A 26,496-nucleotide genomic window follows, 5' to 3' on the forward strand; every position below is an offset into this window, starting at 1 on the left:
GTTGTTGCTGCTGATATTCTTCTGAAGCACCTAAAACACCAAACCACACTTGGTGCCTTTGCTGTTGCCCTGCAAGAGCTGAGGTATTAGAAAAAGGTCAGGGCTGAAGCTGGCCCACCACAAGCTTGCCAATATCCTTTCCTAAGGAGCGGAAGGCAGAGACAGGGCAGTGGTTGGCCAGATCTTTGACACTTGTAAATGTTTCCTAAGGGAGGTTTTGATATTTAAGGGCCAGTGGGAGCTGTCCTTCCCTCAGCCAGGCATACAGGGGTTCCATTAGCTCCATATCCTGGCTCTCATTGAATAGATGGGGAGGCAGTCCCTTTCAGATGAGAGGGAATGGTCTTCTCTTTGTCTAGTCCAGGGATTCCCAACCTATGGGTCGGGACTCAAACATGGGTGGCAATTAGATTTGCTAAGGGTCACCAGCAGCTTAGAACTGCCTGGGGCTCTTAAAGAAGCCATTTGCAGCTCCTTACTGCTGCCACATCCATGCATCTGATGAAGTGGGTTTTTGCCCATGAAATCTTATGCTCCAAAATATCTGTTAGTCTATAAGGTGCCACAGGACTTCTTGTTGTTAGAGAAGATCAAGGATCTGTTACTGCTACTGACTGATGGAGCTCACCATTATGACAAATAGCAGAGACTTGTATCTTTAGAGATCAAGTACCCTGCTCCCCAGGTGTGTGTTAGTTATGTCTAGTTGCTGTGCCCGGAGCACTAGGATTAGTTCATTTGGAAACCTGCCATCAGTTTGGAAGAAGCAAATATGGAGAGATCACATAGTATTCTCACCAAAGATGAATGTGAACATCCTCTGGCTCATTGTAATTTGCTTTAGACAGCAGAAGAGCATAGCTCCTCTGAACCTGCTACTGAGCCCCTTCCTTCTGCCAGATTCTAAGACACAGGCAACCGATGCATCAAGAAACTCTGTGCTTCAAACAGCAACTGCATAGCTCCAGTATATATCACAATCTGAGTGCCACAATATCCCCTCTTGGAACTTCACACACTCCACCTGTGATGTTGCATCATCACATAGGGCTTCACTGTAAAATCTTGGAATACATGAGTGTTCAGAAACTACTTAAACAATGGAGTGACCACAACCCCACAACAGCAAAATCTCAGCTATGATACACTGTATCTCAGGGTAAAACTGTTTGGCTGTTTCTATTCTTGCATTCCTCTTTTGAAAGAGGCATGCAAATGAGGGATATCGAACATGCAAATGAGATGCAGATTTGCATATCGACACTTCATTTGCATGTTATTTCAAAAAATAGAAAGAAGAGTTCTTTCAAAGATGGAGTTAACTTTCGAAAGAGCCGCATCTACACTGCTTTTCTTCTTTCGAAAGAAGAATATGTAAATGAGGCACCAGATATGTAAATCTGCACCTCATTGGCATTTGCCATTTCCCTCCTTTGCATGCCTCTTTCAAAAGAGGAATGCAAGTATACACACCGCCTTTCGGTGTAAGGGCTTGACAAAGTTATTCTTGTCTCTTTTGTTCTTCTAATCACAATCGATATGATTAATTCATGACTGGTGCTGCTGCTACTAGTAAATTGTGTCAGAAAGATTCTCTCATTTTGCAAAGGAAGATGAGATAGAATGTGCTTTAGTCAATTGAGTGAATCATCTTACTTTGTTTAGTCTATGAACTCCTGAAGCAGTGCCCGCTAAAGAGAGACTTCCTTCATCTTTGGCGTGTGGTTGGGAATCAGAATGAGCAAACAGAAATTTTAAAGATGTCTAGTTTCTAAGGCTGTCCATGGGCTTAAACAAAACACGGGCTATTACAAAATGCTTTTTGTGGTTGGTGGGGACAAACCATGCAAGAGAGCCTCTGCTCCAATCTCTGGGAGATGGACAAGACCGTTTTTTGTCGTTTTTAATGAAAGTTTCATACTGCACATCCACATGTTGTCCTTCTGTGGCTCTTCAGGCTCATACCTGATTAAATTACTGGGTGTCCGTGACAGAGCAGCTTACAAACACCAAGTCCTGCTCTGCACTTTGACACCATATTTCAGTAAAGATCTGTCAAGTAATAAACGTTATTGAGCATGGAATGCTCTTCTAACAAACACATCCTGAAATGTCCACTAGATGGCCACAAGCAAATATATATACCTCTAGACAGACAGGAACAAATTCTCTGCCTCCGTCTTTCTCTCAGCACCTACTGTGCATAGTCACTAGGATTCAGGTGTATATGGCCGTCTGAGAGTCTAAGATGGAGAAAATGAATAGCTGACCTTAAAAAGTCCATTGTCTCTGCCCAACTCTGTTTCATAGCCAATCTCCCCTTTTCTTGCTGATGCACCAACGTTCGGCCATTTCACCACAAATTTCGTCAAGGTCTAATACTAGCTGCATCTCAGACTTCCTGTTGCTTTCTCAGGCTACCAGACCTGTTCCCTGGTACTAAAGAATAACTCCTTAAAGCAAGGGGTCTCCCACTGAGAATATAGCTGGGAATAATAAGCCCCACCTGACGGCCAGGAGAATGTGGCCAAGGCTCTAATGAGCTTTGCTGGATGGCTTTTCTCCACTAACCCTCCTTCCTGGGTGATTTGATCAGCTCTCACAGGGTCATCTGTCATCTCTACCTGGACAATTTCCTTATCTACCTCAATCCCTAACATCTTGTCTGATCTGGCATCTTTGGCTGGCACCTTTCTGAGATGTCCTGCAATTATCTCAGATTAAAGAAGGCAGAAGCTGAATTGATCATACCTCTTCCCAAGCTTTCTCCTTGCTTCACAGTATGTAGCCCACTGAGAACACCAATGTCACCCAGTCATCCAGGCTGTCAGCCTCTAATTTTGGATGCTCCCTTCCCTCAACATATGCAGCTTTTGAAGGGTCTTGACAGTTCCTCCTTTGTATCATCTCTAAACCTCTCCCTGTCTCTCAATTCCAACCCCTGAAAACCTATCACAACAGGCTGGCCCTCTCTTGCAACCTCCTCCATTCCATCATTGCAGTTCCCTCCCCTCCAGCCTGTGAAACAATGCTTCTAAAATCAGAGTAATAGAATCCTAGGGCTAGAAGTGACCTCAGGAGGTGTTCACTCATCTTCCCCTTCTGCAGCTGAGAACATGCCACTTCCTTAATCTCTTCACTCTTCCTTGATGGAAGGATTCTTCCCGTCTTTAGGAGGCTTCTTTTCTTTACCTTGAAGGCCTTGAACAACTCTGCCCCTATCAGCATCTCAGCCCTCATTCTCCTTCCCTTCTCCTTATGAAGACACACCTGCCTTTGCAACCTTCTCCTGACCACCTCCTTCCACTCTTGGCTTTGCCTTTTCTTCTACAATCTGCCTCCTTATGCTTTCCTCAGCTTGTGCACCAATTAGATAGCTTCCTTCTCCTCATTCAAAACCCTTCTTAAAAAACATTTTCACCCCAGAACTTTAAGTGATAATCCACTGAAGTGAGAGTCACTGAAATGAAAACTCCGGAGTAGCAATAGTGATTCTACTACCTTTGCACCAAATATGTTCCCCTGCATTGTCTGGGTCTGATTTAAGAAGCAAACTTCTTGGGGTGGAGACTCACTGTCTCTCTTTGCATCTCACCATCACACTGCTGATGCTCAATAAATCATAATAAAAATGCAAATCTTGATGGGATCTTGATTACTCCCCACTGACCCTGGATTGCTGTCCAGGGATTCAATCACAGGATTGTCTCATCCACTGCTCTCAGATTGGTACTGGGCTCTCCTTCTAAGTGCTCAGGAGTGGAGGATTCAGCCTGACTTGGAAACTTCCAGGCTGCTTAAGGAAGTCGCAGCATGTTGATAAACCAGGAAGCTGTTTATTGCTGTTTATTTAAATGTAATGTCAAGATTATTGGCACTATTTATAGTGAAATTACTTTCTATGGCGGGTGTAAAAGTTAAATGAGCGTAGTAAAGGTGGCACATGGCCTGCATGGCTGATCGTAGGAGTCACGACTAGCATTGTCCCAGCTGCTCGCCTACACCCATCACAAGGGAGTGCAGCACAGGCACCAGAAAGATGGACCCCACCACGCTGTAGGACAAGGGCCTTTACTTCCAGGCTCAGCAGTTTGCAACACCCCTGCCTCTGGACCTGCATCCATACCTCTAGAGGGGGAGGGTAAATTTATGAGCAACTTTCAAACATGCAATTGCCTGGCCTTCATTTGAGCAACTGTCACTTGCTACTAGTGATCTCACCACCCACCGACCTGTCTGGAAGTTCTCCTCTTCCAAGCTTACCTTGGCCACAAGATTGCTGCAGGCGGACTACACTAGCGCCTCTCCTCCGACACCTTGGATCTCCTCCATGCCGATCTCAGAGTGGCAGGTGGGATGGAATCAGTGCTGGACAAGCCAATGTAATAGTACCGTTTATGGACATGCTGATATTGCTGGATCTGGTGGCATCTTTCATCTCTCCGAACACGGGCTATGGCTGATTCTCCTATGGGAGTCTAGCGTGGGTAGCTGGAGTCATGTTAACCTGGCTTCGCTCCTTCCTCTAGAGTAGATCCCAGAGGTCCTGATGAGCACTCTTGCACCCCACTGAGGGCTCTCACCTGTGACACCCTACCAAGCTCATCCCTGTTCATCCCCAAGTTTCGGTTGCAGGGGTGATTGTGGGACACTCTAGGCTACAATGCCTACTGATGCCACCCTATTCTTGTTCTCCTCATGGAGCATGGCCGTACTATCATACTAATGGCCCAGCATCTAAGGGAGTTAGGAACAGGGAGAAGAAACAGATAGCTAAAGATCAATCCTGGAGAAAACAAGGCGCTGCTGGGAGAGTGGAAGGAGAAGTAGCCACAGCTGCATTCTCAGAAAAACATGTTGATCTTGCCAGCCATAAGGCGGCTTCCTTGCTGCTCACAGAAGCTCAGATAGAAGGTGGAGCCAGAACTGCTTGTGTTCCATCTCAGCCAAGAAACGGTACCTTTGCCTCTTAAATGGGGACCCGACAACAGCAGTCTGCACTTTGGTCACCTGCAGGCTGAACGTGTAGTCATGTGATGCGCTTTGTGGGTAGCCCACAAAAGTGCATTGCACCAGCACTCCACACCTCTTGCTGCTCTCCTACCCAGTCCCTGGTTTGACGACTAGATTTTGGTCATTTTCTTTGAAGCACCAAGTGATGATGGGCCTGGGTTCCTGACGCACCTTGTCCCACTGTGCAGGGGAGCCATGGTCACTGCTGATGCTAAGGCAGGGGAGTTCAGGTTTAAAGTCATGGAGCGCTCGGCTGTGGCTTTCACCATGGCTGGAGAATAGGCTGAGCAAGAATGTTGCCACTTTTAGGGCTTCATTGTTATGGATTGTCCTCACAGCGCCCAAAAAGCATGCTGGGAGCACTACAAACCAAGACAGACCCAGTCCCTGCCCTGAAGGACATGACACAATGTGGCATAGACAAAAAAACGGGATTAGAGAGGGGAGTCCTGGGCTCACCTCACTCAGAGAACACATCAAAATGCAACCTTCCCAGGCAACGCCGGCCGGGTTTCAAACATGCTTGACACAACACAGTAGCTAACGCATTTTAAACATACACACGGAGCCTGGTCTAGACAAATCTGAAGGTGCCTTTTTACGTTAGCCCAAAGGATGATACTACACAGGGTTTTGCCAGTTCTTGTCCTGCACGTGTCAGGCTGAGCTGAGGAGCCACTAGAAATGAGCAAACTATGAGGGTGAGTAGAAAGTGGCCTAATCTCCTGAAGGCCAGTGGAATAATCTAACTGCAGCAGCAGCGCCCAAAGAGCTAAGGCCAGCCCCGCTGGAGTCTGTCCACAGCCAGACACCTGTCTGTTGCTTCCACATTGAGTGGGTTCTCTCTGGGAACCTGTGGCCCTGCTCTGCTGGTCAGCTCCTCAGAAATCCACAGATAATCATTTAGATGCAGAAGGACCTCCAAAGAAGAGATCTAGGCCGCAGCTTGGTCGTGCTTTCCCTCCTGTCTCAGTGCTGCCCTCAGTGCCCCAGCATGGTGCTAGGGCAGTGGTGGGCAAGCTACAGCCTGTGGGTTGGATCCAGCCTGCTAAGCCTTTCATTTTGGTCCATGGCTGTCTTGCCAGGACCCTCAGGCAGCCCCAGGACTCAGAGCAGCTGGTTCATCTACCTCTCAGTGCATTTTTCCAGCTCCCACTGGCATTCCCCAACACAATCTCCCATGTCCCATTGGCTGGTTCTGGCCAATATGAGCTGAAAGATTGTGTTGGAGTGGAGGGCAGCCATGGGGAACCGGATAATGGGAGTTGAGAAATTGTACTGGGGGCAGGAGCAGTGTGTGAAGCCTCCCCACTGAGGCAGAGAAGCAAATGGAGCAGCCAGCCGCTCTGAGCTGTAGGGCTGCAGCAGGTAGGGAGCCTGCCTGAGGTACCTGCTGGGCTGCTGGCCGGGAGCTGCCTAAGTAACTGCATCCCAGCCAGAGCCTGCATCTTGCACCCCCAGCCTCTTGCACACACCAACTCCCTGCCTCAGGTCACCATCTACTCTTGCTCCAGGTCACCACCAAAACCCTCTGCACCCCACTGACCCCAGTCACAATTCCCACCCAGACCCTGTACCCCCTTCAATACTCCTCCTCCAGGCCAGAATCAACACCCAAAACTCAAGTCAGCACCCAAAACCTCTTCACTTTCCTCTCCCTGACCCCAGGTCATCTCTTCCTCCCAGATCCTACACTCCCTTCTACATCCCTCCCTCAAGCCAGAACCCTCTCCTGTCCCCATAACTCCTCCCAGACCCTGCACCCCAATGCCCTGCCCCCATCACTACCCCTCGTTCACCCAAACTCCCTCTCAGACCCCACACCCTCCCCTGTACGCTAGTCCCTTAGCCCGAGCTCCCTTCTGCAATCAATCTCCATCCCAGACTCCACACCTGCTCCACAGAAATGTGTGGCCCTTGACCACTTACCAAAATCTTGGAGTGACCCCCACATCAAAAATTATTGCCCACCGCTGGGCTTGGGAGAAATGTGATAGGAAGGTGCAAATTTCTGGAGGAGATATAAGACCAACTTCCTGTCAGGCTACATCAAAAGCTCAACTCATTATATCTCTCTTGGCAATTTTGTAACATGGGGAGCAGCAGCCTCGGGGATAAACTGAGCCCAGGAATATCTGCACAGTCTTCATGGCCGAGATGAATCCACCTCTGCTCTAGGTCCATCTGGCTATCCATCCACCTCTAGCCAAGGTCCCATCTGGAATATTTCATTCTGCTTTTACTTCCCCTCCCAAACCCCCTCTGCCGTGTGGCTGGCAGAGAGCAAGACCTAGCACTATCCCGAGGACCGGCCACGTGCAAGGTGCTTTGCTACCCTGAAACAATGTCATTACAACCTTGAGGTATGCATCTGTGTTATCTTCCTTATATTAAAAATGGGGAAACTGAGGCATGGAGCACCAAAGGAACGATCAGAAAAAATCACACATGAAGAGTAAGGCTTAGAGTGGGATAGGCCTGATGTTGGAGCCCACACTCAAAACTCTAAGCCACACCTTTGGTATAGTAGGGAAGTGCTGCAGCTTTGGCATTCTTCAGGGTGACCCACACTATGGAACCAGGAGGGTAATGTCACAGTGCGTGTGTACCTGGGCAGCAACTCGCCTTTAATCAGGGCTCCCAGATCCCTGACTGGTAGCCACCACTAGCAGACAGCTGGTCAAGATTACAAGACACTGAGCAGCTAACCAACTCCCCCTCTTCTGCTCTGTGCAATATTCACCTCCCCTGGGTGGAAACCACCCCATAAGGAAGAAGGGGAATGGGGGAGCAAGAGGTCGCCAGAGGCTCATCTAGGTTTACATGCAGCCAAGTGAAATCTGCACGGGTGGAGAGGGAAAGGAAAGTGTGCACACAGCTCCATGCCAGGCTTACATTGCCAAGGGGTGGCTAGCGCACAGTCTGTGGAACCTCCAGTTAGCACACCCAGCAATAAGTGAGTTGATCCAGGAGTTCGGATGTTAGCCAGAGAGCCAGATTCAATTCCTCACTCTACCAGTTTTCCTGTGTGACCTTGGGCATGTCCCTTAGTCCAGCTGTGCCTCACACCGTTACCTGCAGAGTGTGCATGACAGCACCTCCCACTCACAGAGGGCTGTTGGGAAGCTCAGCCTGTAAAAGACTGTGCAGTGCTCAGGTGTTATGCTAATGGGATCCATCAGCACCTACCATAGAAAAAAATTCCCAGAAGTGCCTCAGCCAGTGTCCACTTCTCCGGATTTTCCACACTGCAGAGCTTTCCATGCAGGATCCTCAAGACACCTGAGCTGGGTGTAATGTGGGCATTAACCAAATGACTTGGGCTGTAAAGTTTTTCAGACAGGCGTTATCGCTGGGGAGCCCTAGCACCAGGGCTCCAACTTCAGTCAGTGAGGGGGGCTGGATGCCAATCGTAGGCAGCGGACGGGAGCAGAATTTTACGACCTCACACCCACCTCCATCCCCAGCAGAACACCTGCTGCCATCAGTGTGAGATTCAACACAGATCAAGGGTAGAATCTGGGTTCTTGATCTTTGTAAAGAACTTTGGCCTCATGTTCCCTCACTTTTGGCAGGAAAAATGTGTCTCCCCTTTAGGCCACAGTTATTTCTGCCCTTTTTTTCTCTTCCTTCTCTGTCCATTTCTCTCCTTCTTTCTGTTTTCTGGGTCTCATCTGGTCTCTCCTGACCAATTCCCAACCCCCTGGACTCCTCTCTAAATACAGACCCCAATCCATGTGTGAAAAGAACCAGTAATGCAATTCACGTCCATGTTAATATGTCCTTTTGGATGACTCTTCAATGAAATATAGGAGTCTGAACAGTGACTGCCTCTCTGAGTCATCAATTCAGGCAGGCTGCAGACTTAGAAAGCAGGGGGGAGTTCTGCTCTCTGATGGAAGCTTTTATTTACAACTATTAGGGCTAGAAACTTACTTTTTTTCCCCCACAAAATAGTCTCAAAGGGGTAGCCATGGTAGTCTGTAGTATCACAAAAAAGAAGCCATCCTGTAGCACCTTAAAGGCTAACAATTTAACAGGGTAGTCAGCATCCCAATCAGTCTGGTGTTTTGTCTCCCTCTATGGCTGACTGAATCACAGCTAGAGTGCGAGGTGGGTTTTATAGTCTTAGCTAACAGAGCCTGGCCAGGAATTAGAGGCTCATGCCATTCTGCACAATCTGAATACGTCATGCAGGTCATGACAACACAGCAAGACAGGCCAGCCCCAGCCTGCAGTACATACATTTGACATTCCTGTCCTGGCCCAGCTGGGTCTTGCTACTGATGTAGGTCCCCAGTTGTTGCAGCACTGTAAATGATAATACCCAATTTATGATTATTTAACAATCAAGGAGAAAGGGAGCAAGATAGTCATGACCTGCGGTCATTACATAGCAAGTGGCACTAGCAAATCCTTGCTTCGTGCAGTAAGAACTCCTACACTATGCTCATGACAGCTCTCATCCCAGACCTCTATGTGCATGGGGCAGGGAAGAAACACCAAGCAGTCCAAGGAGCCAGGTCAGATGAAGCACAAAGCAAAGTATGACGAGATGCATTGCCAGGCAGCACAACCCGTGAGATGCCCATAGGCGGAGCAAGAGAACAGGGGAAAGAGGTGACAATGGATAAGAGTTTAGTTGTAAGTGTAGAATCCCTCACGCTGGTAGTAGCACCTGCCCCAGCTGTGATGCAGCAGCACAGAGCGCTGTTCTGGGCTCAAAGCCAGACAAGGGGAAGGTGGTTTAAGCTGGGGTAGAGGTACAGAAACCACCTGAAGGGGGCATTTGGAAAAGAGATGAGGGAAGAAGGAGAGCAGGAGAAGGATCTAGTTGCTGAGCTAGCAGAGGAATCAGAGCTAGGGCAGGAAGTGAGGTAATGAAAGGAGAAGAGATGAATAAAAGCAGGGAACTGGGGGGGAAAGGAGGGCAGCAGAAGCAGAAAACAATAGATTCAGTTATGTGAGCAGATGCTACTGGAGAAGGACATACAGGGATTAAAATCTAGACTTACTGGAGAGCGTGTGTCAAGGGAATAAACCAAAAGGAAGTATCACGGGAGGACAGTCTATCCTGGCAAAGTACTGCTCCCTGCCCTTGGTGGCTCCCTGCATCCTCCCCAAGTTGCATCCAGTAGGGATCCTACTGAGCCAAGAGATGGCTATCACTCCTAAGGCACAGGAAAGATACTTTTCCACCATAAGGTCATGTTCCTTATCCCAAAACTTCACCTAAGAGTTTGTGTTTGATGCGCTACATGCTGGCATGAAGAGGGAGGCAAACAAACCAGTTAAACTCCACTTACACCTCCCCTGTTGGGGGTTTGAAGTACTGCAAATCAAGGCAGTGGGACAAGTTTTCTTAATATTAATATTAATGTTAATGTATTAATATTTAATAAAGCTTCAAGCTGTATTAGCTAAGCGCTTCAGCTACGTCTTTGCTCAGGCTGCACAGCATCAGTCCCTCTCAGGCTGGCTGCAGGGCAGGGGAGCAGACACATTGTACCCAAAGTCAGATGGCAGTCTCTAAGGCAGAGGTGGCAAGCTGTGGTCCACGGGCAGTGTTCTATGTGTGGCCTGAGAGACATTTTGTTTCCTGTTGCTCATGCACAGGGTTGCCAGATTCCACTCCCTGGTGTCTGTCCATGTAATTTTTTTCCGAGTATTTTACTAAAGCGACACACACATAAAGCAGAGGAATGCACAGGCCCATACACAGGAATTTCTAGGGCGTGTGTGTGCTTTTTGGGTAAATGTGGACCCCAATTTATTTAAATAGAAAGGAGTTCAAAATAGATGTAAAATGAGTGTGCATAAGAGAGGTTAATGAAAAATTTGAGTGGAAACAATGATTGGTAACATGATTTTGTTATAACATTAAAAAAGTATACAGTAATAAAGGTTTTACAGAAATTACCTTCTGGGAGCTTGCTGTAATATCATAAGTGAAAAACAATATTCCCGCATCCCTCTTTTTTTCCTATTGCTAGCAGCCCAGGGCATGCTGGGAAATGTAGTCCCTTGCTCCAGGAAGGGACTGGCCAATGAACTACAGCTCCCAGGGTGCCTTGGGTTCCCCCTTATGCCCCGCTGGCTTCCACCCTGCTGTGCTGTGCAGGGGAAGTGAGACAAACTGGACCTGTGGCAGAGAGAGGTGCCCCCCAACATACAGACCTGGGAATGTAAAGTGAGGTGCATGCTGACTGCACATAACATTGACTGTGAGACCCAAAGTGTGCTCTTGCATTCAGTCAAAGCACTACTGTGGTTCAGTTGGCACAAACTGCAAATTCTAGGTATACAAATGCAGTTAGCCAAACCACTCTATCTTGGGGGACTATGCTGGTTACAACAATCTTGCAATGAACTGAGATGAAGGGGGAGCCACTCACTAGCCTGGGCTGCCCACTTCTGCTCTAAGCTGATGCTTCTAGCTACACTTGATCTGTTTACAGGAGTTTGCAAGGCCCTCTTGGCCTTAGCAGTGCTTAGATTAGAGAGAAGAGATGCCTGTCTGTTCACGCAGCCTCCAGCAAAAGAGGCCTGGAGCAGGCCTCAGAAGCCACCAGTCCCGTACTGCAGTTTATCCTTCATTTCATTCTCTGGTTTCGCCCATGTGGTGGCCCATACAGACTCTAAGTCAGGGAAGGACAAGAGTAATTTGCATCTTCTCTCCTGGTTTTGATGTCCCCAATGGTTAGGATGCAAGACAACAATGACAATATGCTTTTTAGGTTTATATATAGGGTCTAAGAACTGGGGCAACACTGCTCAATCACAGAGTAAGAGAGACGGCAGCCAAAAGGCAAGACGAATTAATTCTGGCAAAGAAGAATCAAGACAGCTTTCAGAGATCTATCAGGGAAAAGTGAAGCACTATTAAGAAATGAAATCGGATGTGTGTGAAGTTAACCATGACACTGAAAGGCTGGGATATTCAACTGAATTTTTGAAAAAGTCTGCACAGTAGACCCCTAAATTATGAGAGGGTTGCGCTCCTGTGCACCCTTCGCGTAACTCAAATTTTATGCAAGTCCTAGATGTGCAGCAGCCAGGACACTGACCAATGTGGGTGAGTTTCCTGGCTCCCCACCACTCTGGGAGCTAGGTGCAGCTTCTCCCCGGCTTCCCCCAGCTGTGGGAGCCAGGGATTACAGCAGGGAGCTGGGGATGGGATTTCAACTTGTGCTTAACTTAGATTAATGTAACTTAAGTGCAAGTCGAAATCATGCATATTGAGAGTTTGCGGTACTCAAAAAAAGCAGGGAAGAAATAATAGTCATAAAAAAAAAACCAAGAGAAAATCTGAACACACACCAGTCATCTGGTCCCTTTCACATGCACCATGATGAGAATTAATTCCTAAAGATACTAGGCCAGCCTCAATTTTTTTTAATTCTCCAACTCAGAAGTTGGAGAAGTTGCAGGGAATTAGAGAGTAGTAACAGAGAGGAAGCCGTGCTAGTCTATACACTGTCAAAACAAAAAGCAGTCAAGTAGCACTTTAAAGACTAGCAAAATAGTTTATTAGGTGAGCTTTCGTGGGACAGACCCACTTCTTCAGACCATAGCCAGACCAGAACAGACTCAATATTTAAGGCACAGAGAACCAAAAACAGTAAGCAAGGAGAACAAATCAGAAAAAAGATAATCAAGGTGAGCAAATCAGAGAGTGGAGGGGTCGGGGGGGAAGGTCAAGAATTAGACTGAGCCAAGTATGCTTTAGAGAAGTGACTTCGTCGGTCTGGGGAAGGAGTGTGCAGAACATAAAAGTTACGAGCAGAGCATTTTAGAATAAAATTTTCAGGAGCATCTCGCTTCCATTTTCAAAGTCACTGTCGAAAAAAGGGCTGAAGTGAGTTGAAAGTTTTACCCCTAACTTCTATCTCTAGGACAATTTATTGAGGAGAATAACTAGTGTCTACACTCTCACAGCTGTACTCAGCCATGCAGAGACCTCCCTCACATCTGCTGGACCATGGTCCCACCAGCTGTAGCCTGGAAAGCAAGAGCGAGGTACCCAAAATTCCCCATGGGTGGGAGTAAGTGACTCCCTACCTAGTGGCTCAGTAACTAACTCTTGCAGCCCAAGGAGATATGGGGGGAAGAACAGTCACTCCGCAGGCAGCTTGAATGCGTTCCCTCTTTCTTTGAGATGGCCCTTAACATCTAGTAGGCAGAGCCACAGACAAGAAGCAGAGTGGTGCGTAAACAACACACTGAGTTCCAAACATTAATTTGTGGCTGAGGGAAGTCAGTGGATTTAAGGCATTTGCTGTTAAATAAAATGTTTGATATCTGAGTCACAAAATATTAATTTGTTTTAGCTGGCTATACCTGTACTTTCGTCAGCAAAGCCCCGGCATGTGGGGTGCTGCATGACCGGGTCCATTTTCTCTTTTAATGCCTTCCAACGGTTCATTTCCAAAGCAATGCCTATATGAAACTAACCAGCCATTAATGGCTAGCCAGAGGGATAGTCAGGGATAGCTTACATAATACAAAGGCAAAATATATGACACTAAGAAGAGGTATTCCAGACATTCCATTTTTTCTTGCCTACACTGTAGCTCATCTTTTCCCTATAAGTCAAACTTTCGGTCAGGGTTCACATCTTCCTATGTGTCCATAAAGCAACTAGTGCATTTCTGGCACTGCTATACTAACAGTCTCATAGAGGTAGCGGTGTTAGTTTGTACCTGCGCAAAACATTATTAGTTTGAATACAAGCATGAGCATGACACACTGAAAACCACCTGTAGGGCCATCCACAAAGGAGAATGAAATCATTCCATTACCGCAAGAACTAAACTCCACTGGAAAACAAAATAAATATGAATTTAGAACTAAACAAGTATTTTACTGAAGAGCTGGTAAAACAGAGAATGCCTCACATACCAATTAAAACACAGGTGCAGGCAAACAGCACATGCCTCAAGAAATGCATGGAACAATAATCTACTAATCTACCTCTGCTCAGTTTTCTCTCACCTTTACACTTCCTACACTTCTAAAAGCCAAGAGGACGTTAACAAACTCTCATCTGAGATTTCATTGCCCAACCATGCCCCAGGAGTCAGAGGAAGATGATGTATCTGTTGAGAAGATAGAATAGGCTATTTCAAATGGACCTCATGGCAAAGCTCTCAACCCTGATAAACAGACTATTTACTTTTAACCATTATTTAACAAAAACGCTGTTTCCCAATTAAGTACCCCATACTCACTGGAGATTTACCCCAACTAGGTGTGTAATCATGACCTGCCTTTGTGCTTTATGCTGGCCTATTTTTCCCTTCAATAAGAGCATACAGTCATCCCAAACTTTAAAAAGCCAAAAGAATTTCTCCCTGGTCTGGTCTTTACCAGTTACATGGTACTTACACAGGCAAGAGATGAATTCATAATATTAATATTGCTTAAGATAGTAGAATGAATTGCATATTTCTGCAGCAATTCCATCCCTAGATTCCAGAAAGGCCATTGATCCCATTGGGAGGTTAGTCCTCTTTTCTAGCCTTGAGCAATAGGACCTGGGCCAAAATTCCTTGCTTTGATACAGTAAGTGTACCAGTTCTCAACAGCCATGACCTTTAATGAAAATGGTTATGATTCCAAAAACTTGGCCTTTGACAAATTAAATGTCCTACCACTTATTATTTTTTTTTACTATGGCTCCTCTAGCTCAAAAGGACTCATGCCAACAACTGTATTTCCAGGTGGAAAATAAATTACGAACAACAATCCCCTCCCAAGTTGGACCTTCTGCGCTTCATCATCTAAGAGGTCCCCAGTGGCGCTTTCTCATGGGCTCCAGCTCGTTGAGACATTGGAACATTAGAATTTGGTACTGGAGTTCACATAGCTAGTGATTCTTCAGACCTTATCAAGCTGAATTATCCTCCCTTTGTCGCTCACTTTAGAAAACAGCCTTGCATAACTAGAATATACATAATCTCTATTTTCCTGGATAAACACTATTAGGATGAACTCCCCTCTCCCTCACTCTGCAATTAATTACCTTCTCCCAAGTCTTCCAGTCCCAATCTCAGTTAAACTTCTTTAACAACTGCAGTGTGATATTAAAATGTATTTTGACAGCTGGCAGATAAAATATCATCTTTATAATTCTGTACCAGAAAGAAATCCATCAGTTGTTTGGATTTTTTAACTTAACCCATTGTTGTTCAGCAGCACTGTTGGATTCATTATCAGGAGGGTGCGGCTACAGCCCAGGCCATTCCAAACAGCACTGAATCCCTACGGAACTACATATCCTAGAGATCTTGTTTGAATGTCTCTCTTTTCTTACACAGTCTGATTTTACCTGCTCGAATACTCACCATACAAAGGTTATACTGACTAGAGTTGCCAGAATTCTTAAATACTTTCCATTCCCTTCTCTCTTCTGCAATGACTGATCATTCACGCAGGAAATGATCCTAATTTCCATCTAAAACCAAAAAAGGCCTTGTCTTCCTGGATGTACCCAATTTCTTGATCAGGCTGTCAAATATATTCCTCTGATCAGAAAGCAACAGTATAATTATACCAATATACCATTATTTCAATAATCCCATACTTGGATTTTTACAGGCAATAGCACTTTGAACAAAAGAGGCTTACCACGCTAGGCAAATATAACATTTTTTAAATGGATCTAAAATTTATTCTACACAACACATGTAAGAGACCAGGATCCTTCCTGGAAGAAGCGTATTGGTAAAGATGAATACTAGATTCCTGCTGATAGGCTGTCTATATTTTATGGGAGAGGCCAGATTCTGAAGTCATCCATTTTGTCACTGCAACTGTGAGTGGAGTCCCCCAGCCTGGGAGGACAGACTCAACCTAGTGAGGTTCAGACCACTGTGCTAAAAATAGCAGTGTGGACATTCTGGCTCGGCTGAAGTGTGGGCTCTGAAGCCTAAGAGATCAGATTGGATCAGTCTGAACAGGAACACTCACACTGCTACACTCAATACTCTAGCCAGACCTTGCTAGTGCCTGCTAGTGCAACTCTACCTACCTAGCCCGGGAGACTGCAGTGTAGGCACACCCTGTTATGTACTAAATGCATGCATACCCAGGAGCAGCCTGCTTGGCCCCCATGTAGATTGGCTGCCATTTATTTTGATAAAAGTTGCTTCAGTTCTGCTACAGTCTCTTCTAAACTTGGGTGATGGGATTATATATAAATGCTGATATCTTGTGAAATGGTCACAGTGCAAGTCAGTGTATGTTGAGCAAGAGAACCTGGTAGAAAAACTAGTTCCTTCCTCTGTTTACTTTTGACAGAAGAGACTTTCCAAACCTGCCCAATGAGGAAAACTTCCTGCTCCTTCAAGGAGCACCAGCTTCAGTAAAGCATGGGACATCTTTACAGTGAGGAAACTCACTGCCCCCCAAAATTAATGCCCATGTTATTTCACTGCCTGTGCACCAGGGAACATTTATTGATTTGTATATTGTATGAAAATAGGAAATGATTAGTGTTTGATATCTGCTAACTTAGTATGCTTTGCTACAGATATTACTTATAAGAGTGGTGTATAAGAATTAGTCAATTTCAGTTTTTTCCATTTACTTCTGTATCTATTTTAACATTGGTCTGTGCTTGCAACCCTCCAAAAACTCAATCCAAAAGTGGAAGCAAAGGGCAGTGATAAATGGCAACGTGCAAGATGAGTCCAGTGGGAATGTACAGGGATTGGCATTAGGGCCAGTCTTATATAACTTCTTTATTAATGACCCAGAGCGGGAGTGTACAGCATGTTAATGACATTCACAGATGGTACTAAATTGGGAGGAGCTGCAAATCCCATGAGAATAGAGAAGTACAGGGGGCCCTGGAAATATTAGAAACCTGGGCAGGGAATACAGAGAGATTCAGTTTAGGAAAAAATATAGCTAATATTTTAAATAGAAAGATAATTTGAAATCCACAGTGCTGAATGCAAGAGAGAAAGCTGGGAAGCAGGGACGTCCAAAGGAGGCTGAGGTACGATAGCGGACAGCCACTAGACAGACAGGAGTTTGCAGTGGGATGTGGAATCAAAACAAGGCCAACCTCAGTTTGGGGCGAGACAGGCAGCAGGGTTCAGGAAAGTAGCTGTCTCTCACTCTACAGCACCGGTGTAAATCCATTTGAAATGTTTCCAGAGGCTCTTAAGCCCTTGTTACCAGAAAGACAAATTGGAGAGCGCTCAGAAAAGAGAAACCAATGAGTAAAGGGTTGGAGACTGATTTATGAAGGAATGATTAAAAACAGATATTATAGCTCGGATAAGCAATGACTATGGGTTGGAGGGCAGAGGGCAGTGGGGAGAGAAGAATAGGTTAACAGTCTACAGCTATTGAAAAGATATAACTCCCAAGGCTGGAGACAGATTATTCAGGCTGGTACAAAGGAGAGTGTTACTGGATAAAACTTCAAATGGAGGTACTGAGGCTAAATATCAAGGAGTGTTTCAATCTTCGACACCCTCTTCCCTGTACATGAAGAGGCTTTTAACATGGAAGAGCAGCCAGGGAAACATTAGAAAACATACAGTAAGGAAAAGTCAGGTACTGGCCCTTGGAGACAGCCTGCATGACACGGAAGTTCCTTTCTTTCTGTAGCTCTTAAGAGTCTCAGTGTAATTCTGTGATCTCTGTCCTGGCATGAGATGCTCATGTTCCCCATCCAATAATGCCACAAAGACCTGCCATTTCCCATATTGTTTCACTTTCACTAATACCATTTCACTTTAATTAGTGAAAGTGAAACAGTATGGGAAACAGCAGGTCTTTGTGGCATTATGGGATGGGGAACATGAGCATCTCATGCCAGGACAGAGATCACAGAATTACATCAATACCAGTGTCCTTACTGATGCTGATGCTTATTATGCCCTCATATAGGGTCAACAGCCCCAGCTATATGGGTCTCACATCCAGTGCCAGTTGACCAGGCAGATCACAGCAATGACAAATTGTGATGCAGAAGTCATCTAACAGTTTCATCACTGGCTAGCACTTCAGCGAAAGAAGAAATAGTTGTCAGAAATGATTCAGCTACCAAATAAGAGAACAAAGCATTGGTTCACACGCTCACAAAGTGACCCAGATATTGAAGTTATATGTGCAACCTTGACCTGCAACATATGAAGATGTTGGTCAATTCCCACCTACCAGCCTAACATGATCTGTAAATGGCTTCTCTACATTTCAATAGCGTGGTTCTGTCTTTGTCTAAGTTTCACTCCCAGACAGACAAAGGGCAAAGTCCCTTCTGTGGGAAATCAAAGACTAGCCTTTATAATCCAGCTCCACTTGGAAAATGCAAGCAGTGTTGCCTCCCCACAGGCCTCTTGCACCTTGATTTACAGAGAAACAACATCCTGGAAAGCCAGAAGTTCCTAACTGGCTCTCCATCTAATTCTGTCTGCATAGAGCGTCAGGCTCTACCCATGACAATGAAATCCCAGCATGGAATAAGAGGAACAAGAGACCTTATTCTATCCATTCCTATTTCAGATAATAGGTCAATTAATTATTTCTTAGGCTGGCTGGAAACCCCTGCTTAGGGCAACAGCAGTGAGGTCACTATGAGTCAAGCCAGAACAATAGAAGGATTGGGACTTGAATTTATCAACATGGTACGTTTGATTAACACAGCACTGGGTGGGGAGAAATGTGGCATGTGAAGAAAACCACGAAGCTGTTGGGTTTGGGAGACTCTCTCCATTCTTTCCTCTCCATGCCCCCTCTCGCTGCCCCCCACCAACTCACTAATTTTCAGCATAAGTACTGTGCCCTCGATTGTTCTCTAAGGTTCTTGTGAGCCCATGGAATGGGCAGTCTACCAGTGCTGTGGAGCTAGGCAGGTAATGACATGCTGGCCCCCTGGGGGAAGGGAAGAGGCACTGAAGGAGGCACAGACAAAGAGCAGATCTGTGTGAGGTGCTCAGTTGAAAGAATGAGGGGGACAGTAAGAAAACAGCTTAGTGTGGCACAAAGAGGAACCCAGGCCAAGGCATTCACAGAGAAGCTGAGATGCATCCGCTACGGAAGCAGCTGCCACGTGTATGCAGGGCAATAAGGCCAACTTTCAACCCTGCCAGCCCAGAAGTTTCACTCCAAATGAATCCACCCAGTAAGTGGATCCAGAAGAGCTCCACACTTTGACACTTTGTTCAGGAACCAGGAGCAGGGGTTGCAGAAGGGGAAAGCAGAGATAACTTTAAGCCACTTTTGTGATCCCCACATTCTTGGGCTGACAGGGTCCTACACCACATCGGACAATAGCTGTGGCAGATCTACTTATTCTTCTAGCTTCCACTGTGGACTTTGAACAGTCAGAAAACAGCACTCTCCAAACACGCCATCTGCCTCCCGACCCTCATGTGTCCTAAGCCCAAAGCTATTTTAGGGCATTGGCACAGCCAGAATTGTTCTGGTTGTTCCGTGCCACTCAGAGAATCTAACATGGGTATTTCCTAATGGCTGCTTTTGCCCTCTTTATGTCAGAGGGATAAGAAGGCAGAGGTGCAAAGGGAAAAATATCAGCCCCAAAGGGCTTCCTGGGAAGCTGTTAAGTTCCTGTCTGGAGAGTTCAAAACAGAGCATAAAAGGTGCATGCATGGGCCTTATTTAGGAACTCTTCCATATAGGCATTCATAACACTATCTTATCCATGGCTACGCTAGGCAATCTGATGCACCCCCAGACAATGGGATCTAACCCTCCTCCTCTTTCCTCCTACGCACCTCCAGGAGGATAGAGACTAGCTGGTCCCCCGTGTCAGTGCTTCAATTTGTACTGGACTGGGATGAAGGATTTCTCAGTTCTGGGACCAGGTCTCTATGGAGCTTCCTCTTTGATAATGTCCACAGAGACCCTTAGGAGCTGCAAGGCATGGCTATCTAGGACTTTTTGACCATTGCAGACTTTTTTAGTACAGCACCTCCTCATTTTTGGGTTATTCTGCCTATTGTAAAATCTAACCATTATCCTGTGCACCTTGGGTCAGCTGCCATGGAAGTTAACAAAACAAATAAATAGACAAAGCAGCACAGTACAGCATAATACACACACACACACACACACACACACAAATAGCAGCACACAGCACAGCCTCATATACAAAACACCACACCCACCAGGCTACATCAGACACATACATCAAACAGATGTTTGCAAAGCAGCACAGAGACTATGACTCCCTAGGTATTTCTGTTACAAGGGGCCAAATTTTATTCATGGTGATGTGACCGTTTCTATGCTGGTAGCTGCCGCATCTTCTCCTTAGGGAGAGAGCAAACACTGCTTGGAAAGGGAGGGATGCAAGGGTTGCTCCAAGGGACCCAGAGAGGGATGATTACCTGTATCCTGTCTTCAGGCAGTTCTGTTTTCATGGCCAGCATCTCTCTAGCATAGACATCGGGATAGTGGGCCTCATTAAAGGCCTTTTCCAGTTCCTCCAGTTGGTAGGATGTGAAGATTGTCCTGAACGGAGTAGAACAATGATCAGAAGACAGAAAACTGAACACGGTCACAGAGAGAGGGAGAGAGAGAACCAGGAAAAGGAAAATCTGTAAAACTGGACAACCTGCGCAGATTTGTGTTTTACCATTCTTCTGTGGACAGAGGGTCAGGCCCTTGGCTGAGAAAAGGCTCAGAAAGTGCCAGGACATTCTGTTCTCTTAAAGTTACAAGTCACCTTCCCTTTTAGCCACTGCCTCCCCTAGGCAGCCCCTCCTCCCAATAGGAACAGCGAGAGGACTAATCTCTAGATTAGGTATCAGACATTATTTCCTTCCAAAAGGCACTGAAGCACCTTTCTCCCTTTTCACAAGCAATATGGTCCCCTTCATGTTTGCCACCCAGACACTCCAGAAAATTGCACTGAGGCACCGACGAGGTGTGACATTGTTCCCAGCATCTCATCTCTCCCCAGGCTCTCTCTGCTTACAAACAGGCCAATCCTCTCACACCCAAGCCCCCAAAGCTTTTGTTCACAGCTTTTGCTCATATGACCAGCCAGCTCTTCCCCTCATGCAGGCCATCTCCAGCTACATACCCACTGCCAGTTCCCTTCCTTGATTTCTACACAGGAACCCACAACAGCCCCATCTCCCACTTGCAATTCCCTCCCTCCTGAATTGCATCACCTCATTACCAATGTTCCGTCTAATTTTTTCCATCCATGGGCAGAATACATTGTGTTCTGTGCCCCAGAACATGTGCAGATGTGCACTGCCAAAAGAAACACATGCTGACCTCTAAAACAACGAGAAGTCCTGTGGCACCTTACAGACTAACAGATTTTTTGGAGCATCAGCTTTCGTGGACAAAGACCCGCTTCGTCAGATGTATGTCCACAAAAGCTTACATGCCAAAAAAATCTGTTAGTCTATAAGGTGCCATGGGACTTCTTGTTGTTTTTGTGGATACAGACTAACACGGCTACTGCTCTGATACCTGCTGCCCTCTGTGGGTGGCTGAAGGCACTCTACTCATCAGCTGAGCAGCACCTGAATCTCTCCAGGATGGCTTCCCAAGCACTCAGCTTACGGGGAACACTGCCAGTTACCCATTGGGAATCCTTCCTGAATAGTCAGTTGTTTCCACCTGAATCCCAGTTATCAACCTGGGATGGGTGAACCAAAAAAAAAAAAAAAACCATCAGCAACTGGGAGCTGAGATAGATGGAAGCACAATTCCAGGGGAACACAAAAAGATTCTAGCAAGAGAGAAGTTGGGTACCTGGCCTTTCTCCAGTTCCCTGGTGCCAGAAATCCTCCCTGCACATCAAGCTATCCCCAAAGCTTTTGAAACGCTGATGCCTAAGTGTGGTCCGCCTACACAGTTGTCAGCAGTCTCATTTTTTTTAACCTGACTTGCCCTTCAAGTAAAACATTCAAACTAAAGGACAGAAGACTTTAAAAATCGTTTGCTAAAATAAGTTAGAATTTCAAAAGAACCTACACCATCCCAACAGCATGAGCAGAAAGTCTCAGAATTACCTTCCAGCATTCAGAACCTAAGAATTCCACCCAATGAATAACATTATTAACAAAAAGGGCTTGTGAATGCAGGGGAACCCAGTCTGCGATCAAATATTTACTTAAATTCACTCCTAAATCTGCATTGTGCTCTCCTGCTCTTGTAGAAATCCTGGACGCTGGTATGAAAAAAGATCAATTAGCTAATTCAGTTTCTCTTTTCCCAACACAACGCAGGGTTATTTTTGATAGTTCATTCTCTAGTTGTTAAATCCCTCATGTTTTTGGAACTTCTACCATCAAATGATGATGCCACCACCCAAGTGCAGCTCACTGTCTGAAACTCTATCCTGAAATTCATCCTGAATTCTCCCTTTCTAAATATCTGATTAGTCCAAGTCCCTTTTACCACAATACATAATCCTTCCTCCAGTTGTCACTTAGCCCAGATACAGCAGACAGATTTGTCAGTTTTAAGCTTTTCTTATTAAAAAAGAGAATCACTGAATGGAAAGTTAGTTACTATTTAAAATTGAAAATTATAAACACATCCAAAACCTGTTTCCAGTCTCACGATCCATCTCTAGTCCTGATACAATTGCAATCTTTACTCCAATCCTAATTGAGAGCTCCCCCATCCCAGAGCCCAATCCTGTTCAGTGAGGAAATTAGTCCATGTTTACTAGTAGTGACTGGGGGTAACCATAGAATTGTTTGGCTTGAAAGTACATCACACAGCTCACTAGTCAATCCCCCGGGATTGGAGTGAGACTTCTAGCAGGGAATCTAGCTCATCCTGGGATATTTATATCTTCTTGCACACCATCCTTGCTAGGCTTCCACTAGGGTATCTTTTAATCCACCCATCCTGAATTATGGCAGGATTGATTTAATTATCCCTAAACCATCTCTGATAGATGACTGTCTCACCTCCTTTTATCCTGAATTTCCTAGGCAATCCTAGAATCAAGGTAGGTACTTGTGGCCATCACTGTCAGGTCTAAAGACTATGAGGCTCAATGATTTTTACCTGCATTTTAAAGATGGATAATAGGTGCAGGGAGAGGCAAAATATCATATAACCCATGGCAGAGAAAGGAACTGAACTTAGATTTCCACAGTAGGACTCAAGTGCCTTAACCAACAAGCCAGCCTCTTGTATCTATCCAGCTGCTTGGTCTCCCTGTTGCTGAATATCTTTAATACTTTATCAATAACGAATAAGTGATTGACAGAAACTCCTATTCGCCTAATAAATGGTGGTAAGATTGCTTTACTGCATTGCAGAGTCCAGACTCAATAACCTTACTACTCCCGTTTCTAGTGGTCCTGGGGAAAAAAAAATGGTTTTTCAGTTTAGGAAATATTTTAAAACTATTGACGCAACTGGAGCCTGCACACTTCAGTAAAGTACTTGCTTGGTTTCAAGGTTCCAGAATCCAGAGCAAAGGTTCCAGAATCCAGAGCAAATGGGCAGAAATCCCAAGGAGTAATTAAAAAAAATCTAAACCAACAAGCTTTTTATTGTAACAAACTCACAATAAACCTTTAAGTTGCTGTATTAAATATTACGTATTCAGAATCAGATCAGTATTCAAAGGAACTGGCTACAGATTCTGCCAGGTTGGATGGGGAGCCCTCCTCTTCCTCAGAGTCCACCAGCAAAGATCACTGCATTTTTTAATACTTGTCCTCTCTTCCCGGCATTTCTCTTGTTCGGGGTAGTTGGTGTGAAAGCTTTTCTAGTACAAGGGCGGTATATATTTTAATACATCAGAATTGCATAGGAGGAAGGGTCACCTATTTCCAATACAAAATCTCACAGCCAGCAATAAAAATAATAATAATTTGCTGTTATGTTTAAAATGCGGAGTCTTCAGCAGACCATTAAGTAAAGGGGTCAGGGGAGCTCTAGGAAGCCGGTAGTTGGTCAAAAGATGGATTTCTTTATTAATTTCCTCCCCAAACCTTCTCATTCTCGGGCATAACCGCCACATGCTCAAATAGGTCCTCAGCTCCCTGCATCCCTGTGGACAGAGTGCCTCTCCAGTAGCCAAAACAGGGTTTACTTAACTGGAGTCAAATGCCCTCTGCGGGGAATCTTCTTGCGATTCACAATCAGTCCCCAACCCTGCTGCCTTTGACTGGGGAGCAAAAAGCACAAGACTCCCTCCAGCTGGATCCTCCCTCCTGCCCCCTTTGTCAGGGGAGTTCACAGCCGAGCAGAGGTTGAATTAGCTCTTCTGGGAGGGGTGTTGGGACTCAAACAGAGGCGGGGAGGGGAGTAGAAGGCCAGACCCGCTTGGGGGCCCGGGATGGTTCCTTGAGATTGCCGATTTCATGTTTATTTCGATTGTCTTGAAATGTCCTTGTATGTGAAACCCACCCGCGCTACAGCAGGTCTCCCCAGCCCGGTACGCCGCCCCGGGGGTGCAGTGCAGGCCCGCAGCCGCTGGCGCCCAGCAGGCGGGAGGTACGGCTCGCACAGACGCAGATGCCCCTCGGCGGGAAATTGGGCGCGGGGGCTGCCAGGGGGAAAGGCCGCGCGATTCCAGCCGAGGTGGGGCCGGCGGGTTGCGGGTAACCCCGCGGAGCCGGGCGGGCTGGGGCCGGGGGATCGGCCGAGGCCGTGGGGAGCCGGGCGGGCGGCGCGCCTACCTGTGCCGTCGCTTCTTCCGCTTCTTGCTCTGGTTCAAGGCGGCCTTGGACACTTTCCTGTCGCTGGAGGACACATCCTCGGAGTCTGGGGAGAGAGCGGCGGCGCAGCCTGAGGGCGGGCTCGGGACTCGCCTCCCCCGTCCGCAGGGGCCCCAGACGCCCAGCGCCCTCTCCCTGCCCGGCGGGGGGTTCCAGGGGCCGGCCCGGCCGGGCCTTGGCCCCCCGCCGGGGTTCGGCTTCGCTTTCCCGCCGGACGGCGGAGATTTCGTTGCGCTCCCGCCGCTGCAGCCCGCGGGCCGGCTGGGCTAGCGCGGCCCTCCGCAGCCGGCGTCCGGGGGCTGGCTCTGGGCTCCGGCTCGTTTGCTCCCCGCCAGCCCCGCTGCCCGCGGCCGGTTCTGGGCGCCGCTGCCCCGATCCCCCGCCCCGCTTTCGTTGCGGTTCAATCCCGGCGGATGGCAAACAGCCCCCCGGAGGGGCGGAACGCGCCCGGGCTGCGCCGGCTCCCAGCGGCGGGGCTGACTCCGGCGGTGGCGGAGCGAACCCCGCGGCTGCCCCAGCAGGCTCCGGCCCACGCCCGGGCAGACCCCGGGGCCGCCCGCGATTGCTTCCCGGTCTGGGCCGCGGGGCGGTGGTTCGTTCCCCCCGGCCGGGGCCCGTTCCGCCAGCTCGGGGGCCCCCTTCCCCGCCCGGCCGCGACTGGGGCTGGGCCCCGGGACCCTCATTTCGATAGGAGAGGCTCTGGGTGGGCTCGGCCGCTCCGGCCCCGTAGCCCCGGGTGGGGCCGACAGCCGAGCCGGTGCTCCCCGGGCGGCCGGAGGGGCGGGCGGCCGGGGGAATTAATTCCATAGGTACCAACTGCCCCCCGGTAGCTGCGGGCGAAGCGCGCCCGGCCGGCCCGCGGCTCCGGGGAAGGCGACCGGGAGGATCCCGCCGTCCAGCAAACGCCGGGCGGGGGCCCCGATTTCCCGCAAACGACTTCGGGGCCCTGGCGCCCCGGGGGGGTCCCCGCCCAGCCACCCCGCGTGGAACACCCGCCGGCCGGGGGATCCCACCCCGCCTCCATCCCCCTGGCGCCTGGACGAGTTCTTAGCAAGCCGGGTGGGGTGGACACCCCGGGCTGCTCTGCGCCCGGGCTCCAGCCCCTCCGATCCGGGGCGCGGGGCCGGCGCCTACCTGAGCTGGCCGTCTGGCTGGCGTCCAGCGGGCCGGGGGCCCGCGCGAGGGGCTGCAGGTGGACGCTCTGGGGGTCGGAGAGCACCTCCAGGAAGGTGGGCTGCGCGTAGAAGCCGGGGATGCTGCCCGCCCCCAGGAGCCCCATGCTCACGCCGCCCACCCCGGCGGGGCTGAGCACAGAGCGGGCGGCCAGCAGGTGCCCGGCGGGCAGGGAGTCCAGGGCCGCCCGGGGGTGCGCGGGCGGCTCCTTGTTCAAGCCCAGGATCTCCTGGATGCCGAAGCCGGTGCACCGGGGCGGGGTGGGCCCGGAGCTCGGCTTGGCCCCGCCGGCGGCCCCGGCCCCGGGCGCGGCCCCAGGCCCCCCGGCCGCGCTGTCGGGCTTGGGCTTGGCGGGCAGGCTGTGGGCAAGCGCGTCCCCCGCTTTGCCCGTCATGCTGCTGCCGGCCGGTCCCTGGTGCCCGCTCCCGGGAATGCTCGGGAGCCCCCGCCTCAGGCCCCTTTTATCCGCCCAGCCCGGAGCCCGAGCGGGGTCAGAGCCGAGCAGCCAATCACAGGGGCCAGACGCGATTAGGAATTCCAAAAAGCCGGCAGGCAGCGCGGGGAGGCGGCCTGGGGGAGCCGGCGTCCGGGGGAGCCCGGCCAGGGGGCGATCGGGGCCCGG

At 48.2% G+C, this 26,496-nt stretch overlaps 1 protein-coding gene across 1 annotated transcript in view; it reads right to left on the bottom strand.

The window, feature by feature from the left end:
* VSX2 (visual system homeobox 2) overlaps nt 1-26,268 on the bottom strand; it is a 40,240-nt gene extending 13,972 nt beyond the window's left edge. Inside the window, exons 1-3 of the mRNA XM_074998802.1 lie at nt 25,836-26,268; nt 24,663-24,747; nt 20,382-20,505 (exon numbers count right to left, since the gene is read on the bottom strand). Of these exons, the coding sequence (XP_074854903.1) occupies nt 20,382-20,505; nt 24,663-24,747; nt 25,836-26,268 (642 nt within the window). The remainder of the gene's footprint in view (nt 1-20,381; nt 20,506-24,662; nt 24,748-25,835) is intronic.
* Between the last annotated feature and the right edge of the window lie 228 nt (nt 26,269-26,496).

This window comes from Carettochelys insculpta, chromosome 6, assembly GCF_033958435.1.
Source record: "Carettochelys insculpta isolate YL-2023 chromosome 6, ASM3395843v1, whole genome shotgun sequence".
Classification (NCBI taxonomy): Eukaryota; Metazoa; Chordata; order Testudines; family Carettochelyidae; genus Carettochelys; species Carettochelys insculpta.